Here is a 24,045-nt window from a genome sequence, read left to right as displayed (position 1 = left end):
GAGAGACTGTCACCTTCTCTGGGAGTGGGGTCACAGGCTGCAGACGTTTGTCACTTGGTTGGTCACAACAGCCAGGACAGAATTGGTCAGCTGCTGCTTCTACCCTGAATTCCAGATGGGCATGGGGCTGCCAGGCACCACAAGGATTTATGGGGACACCTGGGCACGCAGCCTCGCCTGCACTCCTGGGCATGTCCCTGCCTCCCTCACTGAGCACATGGGCTGGGCCAGCAGCTGTCGAGGCCCTGGTTCTGTAGAATTACATCTACACATGCACAGACCAGTATGATGTGGCTCCTTCTGTCCTGGAACCCTCAGCAGGGAGGGAAGAAGGACAAGTACACAGACTGGGGTGCAGGGAAGGAAGCCCCTCTGGGTTGGAGCTCAGCCTCAGGCTCCCAGTGGGATGCAGAATAGCACAGCTCAGTGCCTGGAGCTGCTAGGAAATCAAATATTTTCTCACTAGATGTTTACTGAACAGGTATGATTGCCACCTTTGCATTCAGGTTGATCTAGGATCGATAGGAAGGGGCAGACAGAAAGGTGCTGGAAATGCCAAACTCAGCGGGTCTGTAGACTGATGGTCATGAGGCTGAGGACGATGAAGTTTAGCACGCCTCCCAGGCGACTGCGTGGACCGTGGCGAGGCTGAGCACGGTCAGAAGAGAAGGTTTGAATGACAATTCTAGTCATAAAAACCATGCCCAAGATTCCCGGAACACTCACAATAGACCAGCCAGGCATCCAGCTTAGCTCTCAGCCTGCGTTGTTCCTTAATCCTCATAAGAACCCTATGAACATACTGTTGATTCTTGTTCATGTTTTACAAAACTGAGGCAAATAGAACTTGTTAATTCAGCTCCAGCCCCACTGACCTTCTTCCTGTTTCCCATCACACCATGTTGCTTCCTTTGGGAAGCTCAAATTACCCATTTCCTCAAACTCCCAATCACATCTTCCCCAACGTAGACTGGGTATGTTTCTGTACTCAAATGTTGATACGAACCTTATTTCAAACTGCGATTCGACCAGTGTATAAGGCGCACCTCAGCTCTGAACGTCCCTGCCGTGTAACTTCCTGTGCACCGCTGTCCCTCTCTGAACCTCTTCGGTAAAATGTGTCAAACGATAACACGGCCCTGAGGGTTGTTGTGAAGAGGAAAGGAGAACCCTCGGGTGAAAGTGCTAGAAAATACAAAGTAAATGGAGAGGGTCTCTAGAGGGCAGCTGAGATCTGCCCGCTGGTCAGGTTCAGTGGTCCAGCTGCCGATCCAGAGCCCAGATTCGAGCGTCCACGTCTGCCCTCATCTGCCTCATCTGGCCCTCCCCAATCCCACGCCGTCTGAATGCCAGTCTGAAAATTGAGTCGAGATGTCTTTAAACACAGCGTGTCCTGGTTCCCTGCGAGAGAGTTTGGCTGCTCTGACCCCTGTAAAATGGAATTATATCTACAAATTAATTTGCTAGAAATGATCCACATTTCCCAAGACTTTCCTGGAAGCCAATATGAACAATTAGAGCTCCTGGCCTGATGAGTTGGGGGTGAGGCAGTGATGAACCCACCGCCCATTAGCTTAGGAAGCAGCAGGGCCGGGGGACCCTGGAACAGCTGCAGCTCCCTGAGGAGTGAGGATCCGTCACCCACGGGCCTCCACCCTCCACTTGTTTATTTATTGAGGTGAAATTCACATAACGTAAAATGAACTGTTTTCACACAGAGTGGCATTTAGTACGTTCACAATGCTGTGTGACCACCACCTCTAGTTCCAGAACGTTCATCACCGCAGAGGAAACCCAGTGAGCAGTTGCTCCCCATCCCCCCTCCCGGCCCCTGGCAACCCACGATCTGTCTTCTGTCCCTGTGCATATACTTATCCTGGATATTTCATATGCGATCCCACCTACGCTAAAATAAAACCGTACCTGAGACAGGCACCAGGCACAAAGGGCTCTGAGCATCCTAGTTGCTGGGACACCTGACCTGGTGTTGGGGCCAGGTTTAGCAAGGGTCTTAGCCCCTGGGGGTGCAGTTTCTTCTTCTTAACTCAGACTTTAATCCCCGGGCTGTGACCGTGATTCATGCTCCAGCAAACCCTCCTCCTCCCCAGACTTTCCCTGACCCTCCGCGACAGACCGCCCTCCACAGCACACTTGGGTTGCCCCATTTGTATTCTGTCCCAGGTGTCACACCGGTGTTTCCTGTGATGCCTGCACCTTGTTCTCTAGCCACCTCGTGACTTACGGAGTGCAGAAACCACGTGGCATAGCAGATGGAGTACTGGCTTTGCCATCCAAAGAGCTGGGTTCCTGGCCCCGTGTCCTCTCTGTAACAGGCAATGAGTGTAAAGTGAGATGCGCAGTAATGTTCTTTTGTCCTGTCTTTGGCAGCCCCGGAAGTGTTCCAGGTGTATGTGGACGGAGGCCCTGGGTACTCCTACCCCGTTGACTGGTGGTCCCTGGGTGTCACGGCCTACGAGCTGCTGCGGGGCTGGGTAAGATGTGCGCCTGTGTGGTGAACGCGAGGGCTGTGGAAGTGGGGGGCTCAGCTTCTACCAGGCTTGGGTGGGGTGGAATGGCCCTGCCACTGGATGTGCACCATGCCGGCCCTGGGTGTCAGTCCTGATTGCCCGTGTGCCGACTCCAAGGTCCTGAGCATTAGAAAGCTCTTAACAAGCTTCTGGTCCAGCCCCTCATTCTACTCACGGGGACAGGGATGTCCAGAGGGGCAGGGTCTTGTGTGAAGCTCAGCAGCTGATCCGTGGCAGCTCAAACACCCAAAGCATCTTGGTGTCATGATTTCAAATGCTGTCGTCTTTCAACCCACAACATGAGGCTCCCGTGCCCAGCTTTCCAGCTTGGTTTTTTGTTGTTGTTATTTTAGTTCCAACCTTCCCCGAATACTTAGCTCAGTGTCCTGTAAAAATGGGGCATTCAATACGTATTTTTGTTTTATTTCTTTTAAATTTAAAAGCTGAAGATGACTAATGGAGCTATTTGGCAACTAATAACTCAGTTTTATTTTAGCAAAAAGAATTATGACAAACGAATTTCGAGGCTTTTTTTTTTTTTTACACAAGTATCATTTGAAAATGACGCCATTTAACCTCTCAGGACCATGGTTTCCCCTTCATACAATGGGGATAGGAACATCCTCTCAGTCTATTCTGTGGTGCTGAAGTTATCCTGGGATCGATGCACCCCTAGACTGGGACACTCAGTTTGCGTATGACCCACCTTATAGCTCCAACACCCAGCACACAGCGTAGAGAGTCAGTTCCTCCCACTGGATGCTGCTTTACCAGTGTCTCACGGTCATCTGCATATATGCATATTAAGGCGGGTAGACGGTGCCCTTGAGGACAGGAGCCCCCAGTGCACAGTGATAACTGGTGGGAATGAATGAGGGAATGAATGATGGCAGCTGTGTGAAAACCATACAAGCTATGTGAGTGTCATTAGTTATCACCGTGTGGTTCAAGCAACTGGGGTCTCTCTTGATCTCAGTGATTTCCCCGGAATTCCTCAAAAACATACTACAGTACATGATGTTGTTAGAAAGCAAAAAATATGTATGTGAACTTGTGAGTTTTCTCGGGCACTGAATGAAAACAATTCATCTCTCCCCACCTCCCTGGCTGGTTCCTTTGTCGTGTACTGGTTCTTTAATATACATGCTCCAGGAGGGGACATGAGGGTCCCCATGATATTTGTATGAACCAGAGAACACAGACATCACCAGATGATGTTTATCACGGAATCAATCATACAAATGACCTTGGCAAGCAGTTGACCTAAGCATGATTGGTCGTTTGCCAGCAGAAAGTGTATTCTCTGCCGGAACACAAGTCAGAACAGTCAAAGATGATGACTTGGCAGAAAGCCCCAAGGGCTTCAAAATAAAACGTTTCATTTTCAGTGTATCTGAGTTTTCTGCTTAGGGATCCAATGCCACTTTTAATAGAAGAGGGAGGGTCCCATGGTGGGATCGGGGCTTTGGTGTGGGGACAGAGTGAACAAGAATGCCTGTTATGGGTTGGTGTGACTCTGTCTCCCAGATATCTTGGTCTGTTCATCTTTGACTTGAAACACAATGGGTTTATGCAAATAGTTGATTCTGTTTTTTTAATCCTGGAAACGATCACATTAAGTCCAAAAGCTATACTGAAAAACACTCATATTTTTCCATGGACTGTGTGAATTTAGAAGTTATCCTTCCTCGTTGAAATTCCTCCATCATGTCAGTGACAGCATCCCTGATAGGTGATCACCCCCTGTTCCTTGATTCCCTCAGGATCCAGGGGGCTCCTTACCTCCAAAAGATGAAAGTCATGATGGGAATTTTCGAACACATATTCTAAGATCATAGAGTTGGAAAGCGTTAGAAATGAAAGGTGGGAGATTGAAGGTATTAATATGGTATGTTAGCCAGGGACCCAGGCATGCTCTAGTCTTAGAGCAGAAAGAGACATCTCTCCCGAAATGCTCTATCAGGAGAGCAGAGGAGTGGAGTGTCATCAGTGGGCTTGAAATTTCGATGCAGAGAATTCTGTGAGCCTGCTTGGATCCTGTAGCCCAGACGAGGGGAGTAACTTGTACCCAACTTTCCTATGAACCCAAACAAGAATCTCAGTTCTCACCCTGAGACCTGCTAAGTAAAAAAAAAAAAAAAAAGACTCAAGAAGCACCACGCAGCTGCATAGCACAGGGAGATCAGCTCGGTGCTTTGTGACCACCTAGAGGGGTGGGATAGGGAGGGTTGGAGGGAGGGAGACGCAAGAAGGAAGAGAGATGGGAACATATGTATATGTATAACTGATTCACTCTGTTATAAAGCAGAAAGTAGCACACCATTGTAAAGCAATTATACTCCAATAAAGATGTAAAAAAAAAAAAAAAGAAAGAAAGAAGGCACCACCTGGAGAGTTCCCTTTTGAGCACAGTTGTCTCAGGGACTGTGACCACACCCCCTGGAGAGAACCCCATGGGGACAGAGAGGAGAGGGAGGTTTCTCATCCACTGACCCAGAGAAGGGACTTAAAGGTCTTACCCAGCCCCTGTTTCCCCACCTACCAGGCTCCTTGATGGTTTCCTGGCAGTGTCACCCACCTGTCCACTGGTTTTCCTCCGCATGCACAGGGCTCTTATATCCAGAAAGAACGTGTTTCATTTTTTTTAAAGCCCTAATGGCTAGAAAGATTTTCCTCTTACTCAACTGAAAGCTGCCTCCTCGTAACACAGAAAGAGGATCTTAGAAGAATTCACAGGTTCAAACCCTGGCTCTACCAGGCACCTTGTCTGTGATCTTAACCAAGGCCAATAGACAGACCAAATGCTCAGAATCCTCATCTGTTAACCGAAAAAATAATAATAATAGTAACACCTACCCAACAGGGTGGCTGCGAATATTAAGTGATTCTGACGATGCAAATTACCCAGCTCTGTGACTGATAAAGGGTCGGCACTCGGTCAATGTCAGCTCCCCTCCCCTGGTCTCTCTGATTCCCATGCGGGGGGCCTGCTGGCAGGTCTGCATCCTTTCCAACTTAGCACCTCTCAAGGTGGAGACAGGCCCTGGGAGAGGAGCTGAGTCACATGTGGCTGCTGACGGTTAGTGGGGAGGTCCCTGGCCCGGTGGGCAGAGGTCCGGGCTCCCATCCACACCCCGTGTGCCTTGATGCTGTGATTCCGCCTTAGTCACTTAACTCATCTGAGCCCTGGCTTCCTCCTTCATGAAATGGGGATGATGAGGCCGGCCTGCGGGGTCACCGTGGGGATTCCAGGAGCAAATGTAGGCGGAGCACACGCGGCGTCCAGCGCACAGGAGGGATGCTGACTGCTACATAAATGTGCACGCGGTGATGATTCTGAGACAGGTAGCTGCAGAGACAATGCTGATGACTGCTCTTAGGGGAGCAGGGAAGAATTTCTGAGGGAGGAAGCATTAAGGGGGATCATATATGAGTTGCTTGGGAAACCGTGTGAGCAGAGACTGGGAAGGGCAGCTGAGGCTGACACAGCAAACATCTTAGACTGACCAGCAGTCAGAAAGACAGTCTGGGGGCTGTCTAACATTCGAATTATAGGGGTCCCAGAAGAAGAAGAGAAAAAGAAAGGGACTGAAAAAATATTTGACGAGATTATAGTTGAAAACTTCTCTAATATGGGAAAGGAAATAGTTAATCAAGCCCAGGAAGCACAGAGAGTCCCATACAGGATAAAGCCAAGGAGAAACACGCCAAGACGCATATTAATAAAACTGTAAAAAATTAAATACAAAGAAAACATATTAAAAGCAGCAAGGGAAAAACAACAAATAACACACAAGGGAATCCCCATAAGGTTAACAGCTGATCTTTCAACAGAAACTCTTAAAGCCAGAAGGGACTGGCAGGACATATTTAAAGTGATGAAGGAGAAAAACCTACAACCAAGATTACTCTACCCAGCAAGGATCTCATTCAGATTTGATGGAGAAATTAAAATCTTTACAGACAAGCAAAAGCTGAGAGAGTTCAGCACCACCAAACCAGCTTTACAACAAATGCTAAAGGAACTTCTCTAGGCAAGAAACACAAGAGAAGGAAAAGACCTACAATAACAAACCCAAAACAATTAAGAAAATGGGAATAGGAACATACATATCGATAATTACCTTAAATGTAAATGGATTAAATGCTCCCACCAAAAGACACAGACTGGCTGAATGGATACAAAAACAAGACCCATATATATTCTGTCTACAAGAGACCCACTTCAGACCTAGGGACACATACTGACTGAAAGTGAGGGGATGGAAAAAGATATTCCATGCAAATGGAAATCAAAAGAAAGCTGGAGTAGCAATTCTCATATCAGACAAAATAGACTTTAAAATAAACACTATTAGAAGAGACAAAGAAGGACACTACATAATGATCAAGGGATCAATCCAAGAATATATAACAATTGTAAATATTTATGCACCCAACATAGGAGCACCTCAATACATAAGGCAAATACTAACAGCCATAAAAGGGGAAATTGACAGTAACACATTCATAGTAGGGGGATTTAACACACCACTTTCACCAATCGACAGATCATCCAAAATGGAAATAAATAAACACAAGCTTTAAATGATACATTAAACAAGATAGACTTAATTGATATTTATAGGACATTCCATCCAAAAACAACAGAATACACATTTTTCTCAAGTGCTCATGGAACATTCTCAAGGATAGATCATATCTTGGGTCACAAATCAAGCCTTGGTAATTTAAGAAAATTGAAATTGTATCAAGTATCTTTTCCAACCACACTATGAGACTAGATATCAATTACAGGAAAAGATCTGTAAAAAAATACAAACACATGGAGGCTAAACAATACACTACTTAATGACGAAGTGATTACTGAAGAAATCAAAGAGGAAATCAAAAAATACCTAGAAACAAATTACAGTGGAGACACGACAACCCAAAACCTATGGGATGCAGCAAAAGCAGTTCTAAGAGGGAAGTTTATAGCAATACAATCCTACCTTAAACAGGAAACATCTCGAATAAACAACCTAACCTTGCACCTAAAGCAATTAGAGAAAGAAGAACAAAAAAACCCCAAAGTTAGCAGAAGGAAAGAAATCATAAAGATCAGATCAGAAATAAATGAAAAAGAAATGAAGGAAACGATAGCAAAGATCAATAAAACTAAAAGCTGGTTCTTTGAGACGATAAACAAAATTGATAAACCATTAGCCAGACTCATCAAGAAAAAAGGGAGAAGACTCAAATCAATAGAATTAGAAATGAAAAAGGAGAAGTAACAACTGACACTGCAGAAATACAAAAGATCATGAGAGAGTACTACAAGCAACTCTATGCCAATTAAATGGAAAACCTGGAAGAAATGGACAAATTCTTAGAAATGCACAACCTGCCAAGACTGAATCAGGAAGAAATAGAAAATATGAACAGACCAATCACAAGCACTGAAATTGAAACTGTGATTAAAAATCTTCCAACAAGGGCTTCCCTGGTGGCGCAGTGGTTGAGAGTCCGCCTGCTGATGCAGGGGACATGGGTTCGTGCCCTGGTCCGGGAGGATCCCACATGCCGCGGAGCGGCTAGGCCCGTGAGCCACGGCCGCTGGGCCTCTGCGTCCAGAGCCTGTGCTCCGCAACGGGAGAGGCCACAACAGTGAGAGGCCCGCGTACCGCAAAAAAAAAAAAAAAAAAAAAAAAAAAAAATCTTCCAACAAACAAAAGCCCAGGACCAGATGGCTTCACAAGCAAATTCTATCAAACATTTAGAGAAGAGCTAATACCTATCCTTCTCAAACTCTTCCAAAATATAGCAGAGGGAGGAACACTCCCAAACTCCTTCTACGAGGCCACCATCACCTTGATACCAAAACAAGACAAGGATGTCACAAAGAAAGAAAACTACAGGCCAATATCACTGATGAACATAGATGCAAAAATCCTCAACAAAATACGAGCAAACAGAATCCAACAGCACATTAAAAGGATCATACACCATGATCAAGTGGGGTTTATTCCAGGAATGCAAGGATTCTTCAATATACGGAAATCAATCATCGTGATACACCATATTAACAAATTGAAGGAGAAAAACCATATGGTCATCTCAATAGATGCAGAGAAAGCTTTTGACAAAATTCAACACCAATTTATGGTAAAAACCCTGCAGAAAGTAGGCATAGAGGGAACTTTCCTCAACATAATAAAGGCCATATATGACAAACCCACAGCCAACATCATCCTCAATGGTGAAAACCAGAAAGCATTTCCACTAAGATCAGGAACAAGACAAGGTTGCCCACTCTCACCACTCTTATTCAACATAGTTTTGGAAGTTTTAGCCACAGCAATCCGAGAGGAAAAGGAAATAAAAGGAATCCAAATCGGAAAAGAAGAAGTAAAGCTGTCACTGTTTGCAGGTGACATGATACTTTACATAGAGAATCCTAAAGATGCTACCAGAAAACTACTAGAGCTACTCAATGTATTTGGTAAAGTAGCAGGATACAAAATTAAAGCAGAGATCTCTGGCATTCCTATACACTAATGATAAAAAATCTGAAAGTGAAATCAAGAAAACACTCCCATTTACCATTGCAACAAAAAGAATAAAATACCTAGGAATAAACCTACCTAAGGAGACAAAAGACCTGTATGCAGAAAATTATAAGACACTGATGAATGAAATTAAAGATGATACAAATAGATGGAGAGATATACCATGTTCTTGGATTGGAAGAATCAACATTGTGAAAATGACTCTACTACCCAAAGCAATTTACAGATTCAATGCAATCCCGATCAAACTACCACTGGCATTTTTCACAGAACTAGAACAAAAAATTTCACAATTTGTATGGAAACACAAAAGACCCCGAATAGCCAAAGCAATCTTGAGAACGAAATAGCCAAAGCAATCTTGAGAATGAAATAGCCAAAGCAATAGCCAAAGCAATCTTGAGAACGAAAAACGGAGCTGGAAGAATGAGGCTCCCTGACTTCAGACTATACTACAAAGCTACAGTAATCAAGACAGTATGGTACTGGCACAAAAGCAGAAATATAGATCAATGGAACAGGATAGAAAGCCCAGAGATAAACCCACGCACATATGGTCACCTTATCTTTGATAAAGGAGGCAGGAATGTACAGTGGAGAAAGGACAGCCTGTTCAATAAGTGGTGCTGGGAAAACTGGACAGGTACATGTAAAAGTATGAGATTAGAACACTCCCTAACACCATACACAAAATTAATCTCAAAATGGACTAAAGACCTAAATATAAGGCCAGAAGCTATCAAACTCTTAGAGGAAAACATAGGCAGAACACTCTATGACATAAATCACAGCAAGATCCTTTTTGACCCACCTCCTAGAGAAATGGAAATAAAAACAAAAATAAACAAATGGCACCTAATGAAACTTCAAAGCTTTTGCACAGCAAAGGAAACCATAAACAAGACCAAAAGACAACCCTCAGGATGGGAGAAAATATTTTCAAATGAAGCAGCTGACAAAAGATTAATCTCCAAAATTTACAAGCAGCTCATGCAGCTCAATAACAAAAAAACAAACAACTCAATCCAAAAATGGGCAGAAGACCTAAATAGACATTTCTCCAAAGAAGATATACAGATTGCCAACAAACACATGAAAGAATGCTCAACATCATTAATCATTAGAGAAATGCAAATCAAAACTACAATCAGATATCATCTCACACCGGTCAGAATGGCCATCATCAAAAAATCTAGAAACAATAAATGCTGGAGAGGGTGTGGAGAAAAGGGAACACTCTTGCACTGCTGGTCGGAATGTGAATTGGTACAGCCACTATGGAGAACAGTATGGAGGTTCCTTAAAAAACTACAAAAAGAACTACCATATGACCCAGCAATCCCACTACTGGGCATATACCCTGAGAAAACCATAATTCAAAAAGAGTCATGTACCAAAATGTTCATTGCAGCTCTATTTACAATAGCCAGGAGCTGGAAACAACCTAAGTGTCCATCATTGGATGAATGGATAAAGAAGCTGTACCACATATATACAATGGAATATTACTCAGCCATAAAAAGAAACAAAATTGAGTTATTTGTAGTGAGGTGGATGGACCTAGAGTCTGTCATACAGAGTGAAAGATAAAGACAAATACCATATGGTAACACATATATATGGAATCTCAGAAAAAATAAATGTCATGAAGAACCTAGGGGTAAGACGGGAATAAAAACATAGACCTACTAGAGAATGGACTTGAGGATACGGGGAGGGGGAAGGGTAAGCTGTGACAAAGTGAGAGAGTGACATGGACATATATACACTACCAAACGTAAAATAGATAGCTAGTGGGAAGCAGCCGCATAGCACAGGGAGATCAGCTCGGTGCTTTGTGACCACCTGGGTGGGTGGGATAGGGAGGGTGGGAGAGAGGGAGACGCAAGAGGGAGGAGATATGGGAACATATGTATAACTGATTCACTTTGTTATAAACAGAAACTAACACACCATTGTAAAGCAATTATACTCCAATAAAGACATAAAAAAAAATTTTTAAATAAAATAACAGGTCTACCACAGTTCTTTTCCTGTTTCTTCCATTTCTCGGTAAATTGGCCATCTTTGTAAACTGAGTTTCCTGGAATAGAGATTCACGTCCACTCTATAATGAGTATATCCAGTGCCCTGCTGCCAAAATCACTTTCCCCAGCAGAACATGTAATTACTTTACCTTATAAAGACCACTTGGTTTTCTGAGTCAAGACATCCTAAGGCCAATGAGTGAGAACCGAGCATCAGTAGAGCTCTTTACCTGACGCAGATGGAATATGGATCTTAATATGTGCCAGTATTCTTGTCGAAGGACCTGGGTTTCTCCACAACCACACAAACAGATTAAGGCTAAGCCTGGAGCTTAAAGGCACAGAGCTGACTTTATTTTATTATTTTTTAAAAATATTTATTGGAGTCTAATTGCGTTACAATGTTGTGCTAGTTTCTACTGTACAGCAAAGTGAATCAGCTATACATACATATATATCCCCTCATTTTTGGATTTCCTTCCCATTTAGGTCACCACAGAGCACTGAGTAGAGTTCCCTGTGTTATACAGTAGGTTCTCATTAGTTATCTATTTAATACATGGTATCAATAATGTATATATGTCAATCCCAATCTCCTAATTCATCCCACCCCCCCCAAACTCCCACTCCATCCCTCCCCCTCCCCCTCCCTCTTGGCAACCACAAGTGTGTTCTCTATGTCTGTTTTAACCACGTGGGGTCTCTCTCTCTGATGCCACCTGTTGTCCTTTGGTTGCAGAGGCCATATGAAATCCACTCGGCCACCCCCATCGATGAGATCCTCAACATCTTCAAGGTGGAGCGTGTCCACTACTCCTCCACGTGGTGCAAGGGCATGGTCGCCCTGCTGAAGAAGGTAAGGGGGCAGCCCCCAGCCCACCTAGCCAGGGAGCTGGGCACTCAATGCAGTAACAGGCAGACCAGCAGATTAAGGAATGAGAAAACGAATGGCGGGACAGTGGTGGAAATAATAAAGTCAGCGGTGCTCTAATGCCTCGTCGTAAACACTCTCACCATCCCGCAGCAAGATCACAAAGCCGCTGGACAGGGTGGCTTTTAGTCACGTCTGTGACAACAAAGCCCACAGGCTCTTTTCACTCCACAACAAGCTTCTAGTAGTTAGAAATATTTAATGCATATAGCTCTTGAAAAATTTTACAAATCATCTTTTAACTCACTGACCTTTAAGACATTGGGCGTCTCCTGACTTTTCCTGGGAACTAGTAGTTGCTAGTAGAATAAAGCAGTGGTTCTCCAAGGTGGTTCCTGGACCAGCATCCCCCGGGAACTTGTTGGAAATGCGGATTCTCAGGCTCCACTCGCAGACCTGCTGAATCAGAAATGGTGGGGCAGGCCCTGTTGTTTGTGTTCCGATAAGCTCGAGTTCAGCATGGGCAGTGGGTCGTGGCGCCCTCCTTCTGAGGCTGGCATTCAGCTAAACTCACTCGGAATCCTCCGAGACACAGAGTCGAGCCTTGCATGTGGTCAGTGCCAGTCACCTTTAATGAAGGAATTATGATGACGGCAGCCAGCACTGGTTGGGGGAATGTTATATGGGGGCTCTGCTCATTTAGTCCTTACATGCCCTGTGAGAGGAGTCGTGTTAGTGCCCCCATAGTAGAGATGGGAAAACTGAGGCTCGGGAAAGCAGATCATTCGCTCACTGCCACAGGGCTGTTAGAGGCAGAGGAGGATTTAAATCCAAGCTCTCTGAACTCCAGATGTCAGCTCTTAATCCCTCCAAACTCTGTAGATGACTTAGGGAATTACTCATTAGTTAAATTGCTTTAGGGGAGATTCACCCCCTGGGTTTTAGACATCAGTGGTCCTTAACCAACTGCTGATTGGAATCACCTGGAAGCTCTACCCACCTGCCAACACCTCCACCTCCCACCCACCCATGGAGTCCGAGAACTAACTGCTGCTCTAAACGGTGGCCACCCCCTTCCACCGCCGCCCTGCCCTGGGCATTGAAGCAGCATCTCTGTTTAAATCTGTACCCGTCATTCTGGGGACAGTTCCTAGAGAGAGGCCACCGTGATCAGCAGGTGAGACCCTGCCAGGTGCCCCTCCCATGGTGTGACTGTAGCCCACTCGCTGCAGTGGCAGGTGGGAGCCGACTGGCGGGGGGTCCTGATTCCAGCTCCCACCTGCCAGCAGCTGGGGGTGGCATCCCGCCTCGGTGTGTCCCAGGTCCTCATCCATCCCCTATGGGTCTCATCTGAATCATGAGCCAGAAGTGGAAGAGTTACCATTATCCTTCCTACTTTCGGAGGAGGAAACATGCACAGCACAGTCAGCAGCTCAGCCGGGGCCACGCTGCTACCGAGTGGCCCTCCCAGGGCTGGGCCCCGTCTTTCATTTTTAGCCTCAGTGTCCTTGCACCAGATAAGCTAGTGTTTTGAAAGCTGAAAACCCCTCTGGATGCAAGGTAATGTACGGCTATTTTTTTTCTTTTACTGCATCACCCCTTATTAGCAGAAACTCCATTTGAAGGGAAGCTAAAAGTTGACCCCTTGGCTACAAATGAGGCCATTCCATCAGACTGCAGAGGTCACCTCATAGCTGTCCAGGGAGAAATTTTATTATGCTTTTGTGCATCCCATTACCAAGCTGAAAGTCCTAAAAGAAGGTGGCTAATTCTTTTTTATTTTTAATTGGAAGCCTCTGCAGACCTCATTGAGAGGTGGCATGTCACAGGGTGCGAGTTCCCAAGGGGAGCAGGGCGGGCGAAAATCTAGTCCCTGTCCAAAGAGTCCATTGCTGGATGACCTTCCAGCAGCCTGACCCCTCAGTTCCTCTCTGGCTATAAAGAGATGAGTGTAGGTGATGCTTCCAACACAGCAGCCCAAACAGGGCAGGACACTCATGGAACGCAGAAAGCGGGGCACCTTCCTTTTCCCAAGACTCCGCCTTCGGATTCCCCCACAAACCTCGGTGGGGTGCACTGCCCAAGCGAGCACATTTGCCCTTTGCCTGCAGCTCCTGACCAAGGACCCCAAGAGCCGCCTGTCCAGCCTCGGTGACGTCCAGAGCGCACCCTACTTGGCCGACATGAACTGGGACGCGGTGTGGGAGAAGGCCCTGATGCCCGGCTTCGTACCCAATGTGAGTGAGGTCCTGTTCGACGGCATCCCGCCCTGTGCAGGGTGCCCCACCTGGGCGGGCAGGAAGACGCCAGAAGCTGTCCAGTGGGGGCCCTGCTGGCCACCGTCACCTGAGCACCAGAGGAATCACGTTTCACTGAGATTCAGGGTGGATTTGTGCCTGATTTCCGAGGTCCACACGCAGATGCCTGCAGTTGTCCCCTCTGGCCACACTGTTCCTTAGCTCCATACCTGTGAACACACTACTTCCTCTTCCAGGAGTGCCTTTCTTGTCCACTTGGAAATCTCCTCCCCCTCCTTCCAGACTCAGCGTAAAACGCAGCAAGTGGTCCACTGGAGGGTCTTGGTAACTGCCTTCTGGATAAGGAGGAAACTCAGTCATTGCCTCCTCTGGGACGTTTTCCCAGCCAGCCTCTCCATCCCCTTACCTGGAGTGGATCTCACCCTCCCTGGTTCCCCACTGGACAGGTGCCTAGGTCTGCGTTAGCGGTCAATAACGTTCTGTCGCGTGCATCCGCCATTGCCCGAGAGCTTCAGAGGGTGGGTTGGCTGACCTTCGCCTGAGAGAGATCCCAGAGCAATGGGTGACCCCAGAAGCTGCTAGAAGACCTCGATATGTGCTTGTCACATGAGTATGGATCGGTTAATGATAACAGCCAATAGGGTTAAGCGTGTTCTAAAGCTTCACGTACATTATGTCACGTAAGCTTCACAACAGGGAAGGGGGCCCTGTTAGTAGTCTCAGCTTAAGTGAATAGTCTCAGGTTAAGCAAACTGCCCACGACTACTCAGTGAGAAATTGGCAAAGCCAGGGCTTCACCTCAGGCAGTCTGGCTCCAGAGCCTCCATTGAAGGAAGGGAGGGAGGGAGGGAGGGAGGGAGGGAAGATAGATCAGGCCAGGAAAGACTTGGGCCTGGAATCTGACCTGCTCACTGGGAGAGGAAGAGTGGTGGGGGACAGATGTACCACCAAGGGAAGGGGACTATTAGTGGAGCCATAGCAGTTGGCGGTGTGAGGATCCCGGCAGGGGCAGGTGGGGGAGAGCTGTCAGTACAGACAAGCCCAGCGGGGACTGTTCCGCTGGGACCTCTCTCCAGGATGGAGAAGGGAAAGGGAAAAGAACATAGTACTGCTCCCCAGCCTCACAAGTTCGGAGCACTTACCCTCATTTTACAGTTATGGAAACAGGGCCAGAGAGGTTGAGGGACTTGCTAGTGAGTGGAAAAGCCAGGCCTTGCCCCAGTTCTATCTGCAAAGCCCTGATTCCTCCTCCTGCCCCGGCCATGGCAGGGGCAGGGCTAACATCGAGGGGTGAGGCAGCCTGGCCAAGGCAAGTTTGATGGCAGGTAGCAAGACCCTCGCTTATAAGTTGGGGTTTAAGGCCGGGGCTCCCATGGGAGGCGGCTGGGACTGCAGGGCAGCAGAGGGAGTGGTCAGTCACTGCAGGCCTGCCATGGATCAGGAAGGACCCATTCTAGACGATTTGCAAGCACTATCTCAGTTAATCCTCATCAACCCATGAGCCTGCTGCATTTTACACAGATGAGGAAACTGAGGCAGAGAGAGGTTATATGTCTCCCTCAAAGACACACAGGTGAAAGGTGAGGCTGTACGACTCAGTGGCAAGGCTGGCAGCCCCCGCCCCATTGTGCATGGTCCCTCCCCTCCCTAGCCCCCATCCAATCAGGAACAGGGACACCTACTCAAGGACTCACTTCTCACTTGGCCCTACATGAAGAACTTTATTAACTTGTTTAATCTTGCATGAGGGAGGAATGCTTATCCAGACTTTACAGATAATGAACTGAGTCCCAAAGAAGTTCAAGGTCAGAAAGCAGCAGAACTGGGTTGTTGTTTTTTCTGAGCACCTTCAGAGCCATTGATGTTATAACCACCAGCCTGTGCTGCCTGAGAGGGCCAGCATCCTGGGCTGGGTCTCAGGATGGAAAAGAGCCACCTGGGATAAGTCAGGGAGACCGATATTGCTCCTGACCAAAGTGGCAGGAGCCCAGCCTAGAGCAGAGCCAGGCCTGAGGGTCAGCTGGCTCTAGCTGCAGGAGAACAGGGAGCCAGTGGGGAACTGGGTAGATTTTGGCCAGAAATGGTATTTTTAAATGGAATTGTTAAAAATAATGTTTATAGAAAAGGTAGTAATGACATGAGAAGGAGAGTATGAGAAAATAAGTGAAAAGAACAGACTGGAAAACTGAACTCAACCTCACGAAATGAACATACGTAAGGAGATCAAGGGAACCTGTGGATGTTAATAAGTGGGGTGTGCAAGGTGGGCGGGATTATGGGGATAAGTGAATGACGTGTGCAGCGAGGGTGTGTCACTGTTCATTATCAGGAAGAAAGTGTAGCTGATGTATCCCATAGGAGTAGTTCATTGTTCCTTGTTGAATGAATGAATGATTGATTGAATGAATGGATGAATGAAAATACAATTCAATGGCACGGAACAAAGACAAACCGTGTTTTATTTTCCATTTCTTTTCAGAAAGGGAGACTGAACTGTGATCCCACATTTGAACTTGAAGAAATGATTCTTGAATCCAAACCACTTCACAAAAAGAAGAAGAGGTTGGCAAAGAACAGGTCCAAAGATGGCACAAAGGACAGCTGTCCTCTGGTGAGTGCCGTCTCAGGAGCAGACCCCAGGCAGAGAGGAATCCTATACTCCAGTGAATATGGTTGAGCTGCTTCTTAGCCAGATGGGGGGCTTGTCACTTTGCCCCACCAAATACGTTCATTTGCAGTCAATAAAATGCCTCCATTGAACAAGTGGTCTTTCATAGCAGAACCCTGTGAAATCATCCCTGTAGAGGGACATATTCGTGCTCTCATCATTCACATTAGCACTGTTCCTAGCGCAGGAACCTCCGTATCTGTTAGCAAGAGCAGAAGAAATGATGCTGAGTGACACCAGCGCTGTTCCGAGTAGCCCCCAGCACCCTCTGCAGAGGTTTTGTACTGTGGAGGCACCCAGGGCCACACTCTGTGGGCCACTGCATTCATTTTCTAGGCTGCCAACACAAAGTATCACACACTTGGTGTCTTAAAACAACTGAAATGTGTTCACACAATTCTAGAGGCCAGAAGTTCAAAACCAGGTATTGACAGAGCTTTGCTCTCTCCAAAGGCTATGGGGAGGGCCCCTCCTTGCCTCTTGCAGCCTCTGGCGGTGGCCAGCAGCCCTTCACATCCCTTGGCTCGCGGCTCCATCACTTCCATCTCTCCCTCCGTCTTCACGTGGCGTTTTCCTCTCTGTGTCTTCACACGGCCCTCTTTTAGGGACACCCGTTGTTAAATGTAGAGCCCACCCCGCTCCAGGGTGACTTCAGCTTAACTAGTTCCATCTACAAAGACCCTGTTTCCAAATAAGCTCACATTCACCAGTCTGGGGGGTTAGGACTTCAACGTATCTTTTTAAAATATTATTTTTTATTGAAGTATGGTTGATTTACAATGTTGTGTTAATTTCTGCTGTACAGCAAAGTGATTCAGTTATATGCATATATACATTCTTTTTCATATTCTTTTCCATTATGGTTTATCACAGGATATTGAATATAGTTCCCTGTGCTAGAAAATAGGACCTTGTTGTTTATCCATCCTATATATAATAGTTTGCATCTGCTAATCCCAAACTCCCACCCCCTCCTCCCCCTTGGCAACCACAAGTCTGTTCTCTATGTCTGTGAGTCTATTTCAGCTTTGTAGATAGGTTCATTTGTGTCATCTTTTAGATTCCACCTGTAAGTGATAACATACAGTATTTGTCTTTCTCTTTTGACTTACTTCACTTAGTATGATAATCTCCAGGTCCATCCATGTTGCTGCAAATGGCATCATTTCGTTCTTTTTCATGGCTGAGTAGTATTTCATTGTATATATACAAATCTTCTTTATCTATTCCACAACATACCTTTTTGGAGGACACAATTCAACCCACAACTGCCCCTTCCTCCATCAAAATATATTAAAAATTGTAGTGCATGATTCCATTGGTAGGAAGATGAATATAACTTTCAAATTTAAAAATTCATTTTTTTCAGCTTATCTGAAAAGAAAGTAAAACATCTTTGTAGCCCCTAAGAGTATCGTGGAGCCGAGGCCAGTGCCTGCAGAGCCTAATGCAGAAGTTGGCCTGGGAAGGGCTGGGTGTGTGTACGTAAGGGCACACAAGGGTGTGGGGTTCCTGCACAGGCATGCAGTGTACATTCTGCATCCAGGCAGCCTCTGAGACGTGTATTACAGAGCATCCGTGGGACGGGTGGTCCTGGGCACCTGTTCCTGAAGAGATTGAGCACCTTTGCACGATGGCCTTAAATCTCTCCCTCTCCCCACCATGCTTCTTAATTAGGACTAAAGAACATTCAAGTGATCAGGAAACCAAGGTCATGATTTTCAATTCCTATTCCGTTTTAACGTGGCTTTTAAATTGGATTTAATGGCTTCAAATGGAGAAAAGCATCTCTGTCTGCCAGCCCCCCTCCCCACCCCCGGTGGCACAGCCACCGCTACAATCAGGGCTGCTCCAGCCGCTTTGATTGTCCCCAGCCCCAAGCATCCGTGGCCCCATTTAGATCAGTCTCTGCTCGTCCTCACTCTCTGAATGATGCTTCATCACTTACAGTCCCCTCTCTGTGCTCTTTGACAGAATGGACACCTCCAGCAGTGCCTGGAGACAGTGCGGAAAGAATTCATCATATTCAACAGAGAGAAGTAAGTCCACCACCAGCATCTGCTGGGCAGAGCCCTTCCAAGGGCAGAAAGTCCCCCTGGGGGGGATCGGGGTCCCTGGCCCCCCATGAAGCCAGCCACGACACTGGAAGGGAAGCAGCAGTTGGACGCCGTTGTTCTAATCCTGCCTCTGCCATGTGGCCTGAGCAAGGCACTCACTTCACCTCTCTGGGCCTCAGGGCGTTCATGTGGAGTGGGGTGGCCACAGGAGGACCAAGCCGGCACACAGGATGCTGGCGCAGAGGGGCAGGCCTACAGATGGTTACGTGCCCAAGCTCTGGAGCAAACTTGCCCGGGATCAAGTCCTGGCTCTTCCGCTGCCAGAGTGACCTAAGGCAAGTCAGTTAACGTCACTGAGCCTCATTTTCAGCAGTGACAAAGTGGAAATCACTCCCTTGCAGTGTGTTTGTCGTAAGGTTAAATGAGGCTGTTCATACAATACCTGGCATGGTAGGAGTCCTCATGAAAAGGGTTACTATTATTGTTGTTGTTGTTATTGTCATTGTTCTTGTTATTATTTGATGGGGTGAGGTGGTGTGGACTGTGCTAGGACCCCAGCATCATTGGCTGGCAGGAGATAGGATGACGCTGAGTTGAGAGGGGCGAAGCTGGGGTCGGACCTGGCCGCATGACTGCCCTTACAGCAGTCAAGGAAGCAGAGGCTCAGGCTTGGTCCCAGCTGACGTTACTATCTGGGGGTTCATCCACCTGTGCCTGATGAGTCAGAGCAGAGGCTGGGGCAGCCGTGGGCTCATGCAGCAGGAGCTGAAGCCCTGTAGGCAGGACTGACAGCACATCAGCCCCATTTGGCCAACGCTCAACTAAGCCTTGGGCTTGCGGAGATGATGGGATGCGCTTCCCTACCTCCAGGAGGGCCAGATGGACACATGCCAGGCTGGCCCTTAGGCGTTCACCAGCGTTCCACCATTTTCAGCTTATAGCAGGTGACAGCAGCACTGGGGATGCATGATATGGAAAACGGCAGCCCAGGCGTGGCTCCGACAGCAGGTGCCAGGCTCAGCCTGGGTGTCAGGGAAGCTTCTGGAGCCAGCATGCCCGGCTGAGTCCTGACGGGCGAGGAGGGCAAGGCGTGGAGTTCCAGGAGTCAGGACAGTGCCCAGAGAACGAGACGGCCTGGCAGACACAGGGACCAGCGGCTGTTGAAGAAGTTTGTATTCCCTAAGCGTGCACGGAGGGTGGAGCAGCACGAGGTGAGGGCCCTGGGGCAGAGTTGTTTGGGTCGGGGGGGCAGGGCGGGGCCCCATTCCCAGTGGGCACTGGGGGAGGTGAAGGAGACTGCAGCCTGTCATTTATCCTGGTCAGCTAAAGCTCTAGGGCTGGTGGATGCCCAGGTTAGCCCAGACACACCAAGCTGGGCAGCAAGTCTCACCCACTGCGAGACTACGTCCTTGGTCCCAGCAGAACGGGAAGTGCCTCTGCAACACAGCGCGTCAGACTTGGGACGGGGCGGGGTGGGAGGGGGGGCAGTGCTGACGTGGTGAGCGGTTTCAGAGCTCATCACAATTTTCCTGTGGTCCTGCCTGCTCTGAGGCTCATGGTCCCTCCCAGCAGTAGACATCCAGTCCTGGGAACTTCCGCTCAAACCAGCTTGGGCAGTTTGGGCCAAAGTGATGGTGGGCTCCAGGCAACCTTGCCTCGGGTCCTTTATCAGTTCAGACATGTCTGAAGGGTCCTCAGAGAGTGCCTGGATGGCAAATGTGAGCCTGTGAAAAGGCAGAGGGGTGACGGACCCGAGCGGAGAGCAATCACATTGCGTATTGTGCCGCGTGCCAGAAGATGCTTCAATCTAGAATCCGAAGAATCCAAGTTGTTTCCCTTTAAAAGAAGATGAATATGAGATATCCGTCCTTGTGTTGTTAGGGGTTGCCTCTGGCTGCTTTTAGCAGAAAACTAACTATTTAGTGGCTTCGACCAATTAGGTGCTCTTTCTCACATGGAAAAGTGAATGGATAGGGCTTCCCTGGTGGCGCAGTGGTTGACCGTCCACCTGCCGATGCAGGGGACGCGGGTTCGTGCCCCGGTCCGGGAAGATCCCACATGCCGCGAAGCGGCTGGGCCCGTGAGCCATGGCCGCTGAGCCTGCGCATCCGGAGCCTGTGCTCCACAACGGGAGAGGCCACAACAGTGAGAGGCCCGCGTACCGCAAAAAAAAAAAAAAAAAAAAAGAGTGAATGGATAGGGAAATGTGGTAGGATCGCCCAGCCGTGCTGAGAACCCCTTTGAGAGTTGTGATCATGGATTTGAAGTGAGGCTGGCACCGTTAACAGAGGGAGGGTGGAAGTCATTTTCCAATGGAGGCTGCGGGGTCAAGGACCAGCATATGCAAAAGCAGGAGGCAGGAAAGAAGATGGCCCGTAAGGGGAGATGTGCATGGGTTTCACCGAGGTTCCTGCTCTTTCATCCCTGCCTCTCTGTTCACCTCAGGTGCTCCCCCGTGGCTCTGAGGCTATAGGCTACCTGTCAGAGCAGGTGTTCTGGGAGGAGTGCCTTTCCCCCAGCCTCTCCCCACCCACCATATAAAACTATCCAGGTGGACGGCTTGGTGTCTGGATGCTGTCTGAGCATCACGTCGACCCGTCCATGTCAGACCCCATCCCTGCTCCACAATGTACGTGGGAAGGGAGCCACACTGCATCTACCCATAACCCTCTCTGCTGTGGTTTCTCATCTACAAAAGTGCCTGTGAGAAGTCAATTCACGAGGCATGATCTGCCCCAAAGCAAGAGATTTCCTTTTAAACCAAGAAAAAAAAGTCGGCGCTATTCATCCTGCACTTCTTTCTGCAATCCTGTTTTTGAAGCACCTGCTGTGTTGGCGTTTGAGTAGCTGGAAAATTAAGTCAAGTACCTTCTTTCCGACCTCAGACATGTGGCCAGTGGGGTGACAGTAGGGGACGCCAAGACGCCGAGCCAGGCTTCCCTTCATGCTCCGCTGGGACCATGCTGCCCCTCGCTGCCTCCCTCCAGCAGTTCTGTTTCCTTTCATTCTCTGCACGCCCGGCTGTCAAAGTGCAACAGACTGGTCCTGCTCCATGTACCGTTGTTACAGGCCTTGTCTCTGCAGAAGGCTCTGTAAAGAAGAACCAGACGGAAGTGCCACAGTCACAGGGGGTCATGTCGGAATCTCCCGGGGGGTTGTTAGCGTTTAGAATTGCTGCATCTGTTACAGGTTGAACTGTGTCTCCCCCCACCGAAATAGATATGCTGAAGGTCTAGCCACCAGGACCTTAGAAGGCGACCTTATTTGGAAATAGTGTTGTTGCAGATATAATTAGTTGAGATGAGGTCATACTGGGGCAGGGGACCCTTGCCCGGTGTCCTAATATGACTGGTGTCCTAATAAGAAAAGAGACACAGACTCAGGGAGAAGACTGTGAAAATGGCGTCAGGGATTGGTGTGATCCATGTGCAGACCTAGGAAAGCCAAGGATGGCCCAGAGCCAACAGGAGCCAGGAGAGGGCCTGGAACAGATTCTCCCTCAAAGCCTCCAGAAGGAACAAACCCTGCCAACACCTTAGGTTCAGATTTCTGGCCTCCAGACTGTGAGATAGTACATTTCTGTTACTATAAGCCACCCAGCTGGTGGTACCGTGTTACAGCTCCCCAGCCCCGCGCCCGGGAAACCAACACGGCATACTTCTGAATCAGAAGCTGAGAGAATGGGCCTGGGGATCTGCACTGTACCTTGTTCTTCCAGTCGTTCTGATGAGAATTTCTGCAGGAGACCAGAGTGCCCACACCGTGCATCCTCCAGTTGGTTCTGGACTGAGTCATGAGAATTCCCCATCTAAAACTGTCTCCGAGGACAGAGGGAATGAAAAGTGCCCAATGAACTGAGAAGGTATCTTGAGACCAAACAACGAGGCAGTCAGCTCCATAAAGTACAGTTGTGAAGTTTATTGCGGGTAACTTACTTGCGGATCGGATGGGGCGTATGGCAGTCTGGAGGCATCGGCAGCTGCACTCCGCACCTCCGAGGGACCATCACCATTTTATAGTTAACCTAGGGCATGGGGGTAAGTGCTTGGAGACGGGGATTGCATTCCTAAGTCAAGGCCTTATCTGATTTATGATGGGTGGGTGCCAGGAATATGTCAGCAAAGGTCTTTATCATTATTTGGAGACTACCTGGACCTCATGGTCATTAAACAATATCTATTAATTACAAATCCACTGACAACAGAGAAGAGATTTACTACACAGTACAGTCCTAGGTAGGGTCAGTGGAAGGACAGGAGGAAATGAACAGGCCCAAGATGGCGTCAGTTATGCTAACAGCCATACACACTGCAAACCTTCCAGCCCTCTTTCTCCTTTGCCCTGGATCATTCATCTGCAACTTCGAGCCCTCGTGGGTGGAAGAATACTGCTGAAGGCTCTAACCGCCCCAGCATAACTACCTACCTCTTGCATGGGCCAAGTATGCTTCCTCAACTAGAAAAAACTCTTGGACAGAGAAAAAGCTCCCCTCCCTCCGTGGGATGAGGAAGCTGTCATAGGCGTGAAGTGCCAAGGGGACACGGGCCGGGCATCTGCTGTGGCAGCTCCCATAGAAGGTTCTCATTCAGCCCTTTGACAGATATATTATAATCCTGACCTGAGACTTGGGGTCATGGAAGTGGATGTAGCAGGACCATGTCCTCAGGATGCTTGAAGCCTGCAGGGGAGATGGCGGGATGCAGACATTCTTAGGCCGCTGTGAAAACGTGGAGGAGATGCCCTAGGTCTGACCTCTCTGGACTTCAGTTTCTAAACAGAGAACAAGATTAAAATTAGCACTGCCTAATTTTCTGGAAATGCAGCTATTATTGGTTAATGGTCTCAGCTGGCAAAAGGCCACTGAGCCAGGTGGAGCATCTGCTTCCAGGGACTGGTCGGGGCTTCCAGGGCCTGGGCAGCTGAGCTTCCATTAGTTTGAGAAGTGCACTGTGGGGCTTGTCCTATTTTGGCCAAAGATCCGAGCAGGGGTGATTTTTCCAAAAGGTCTTTTCAATAGCATTTGACAAAGTTTTGCAGGATAAAAAGCCCCTGGTGCGAAAGGAGTTTGAGGAGGTGAATTTTCTA

The 24,045-nt window shown here is 47.9% G+C and overlaps 1 protein-coding gene across 2 annotated transcripts in view; it reads left to right on the top strand.

Annotated features, from left to right (window-relative positions):
- STK32B (serine/threonine kinase 32B) overlaps nucleotides 1-24,045 on the top strand; it is a 343,330-nt gene that overhangs the window by 307,021 nt on the left and 12,264 nt on the right. For both annotated transcript variants that reach the window (XM_079920141.1, XM_079920140.1), the window contains 5 exons: nucleotides 2,389-2,492; nucleotides 11,846-11,962; nucleotides 14,089-14,214; nucleotides 16,715-16,846; nucleotides 18,878-18,942. In XM_079920141.1, the coding sequence (XP_079776267.1) occupies nucleotides 2,389-2,492; nucleotides 11,846-11,962; nucleotides 14,089-14,214; nucleotides 16,715-16,846; nucleotides 18,878-18,942 (544 nt within the window). The remainder of the gene's footprint in view (nucleotides 1-2,388; nucleotides 2,493-11,845; nucleotides 11,963-14,088; nucleotides 14,215-16,714; nucleotides 16,847-18,877; nucleotides 18,943-24,045) is intronic.

This window comes from Stenella coeruleoalba, assembly GCF_951394435.1.
Source record: "Stenella coeruleoalba genome assembly, chromosome: 4".
Taxonomy (NCBI): domain Eukaryota; kingdom Metazoa; phylum Chordata; class Mammalia; order Artiodactyla; family Delphinidae; genus Stenella; species Stenella coeruleoalba.
The sequence above is the reverse complement of the archived record's forward strand: the minus strand, read 5'-3'. Positions and strand labels throughout refer to the sequence as shown.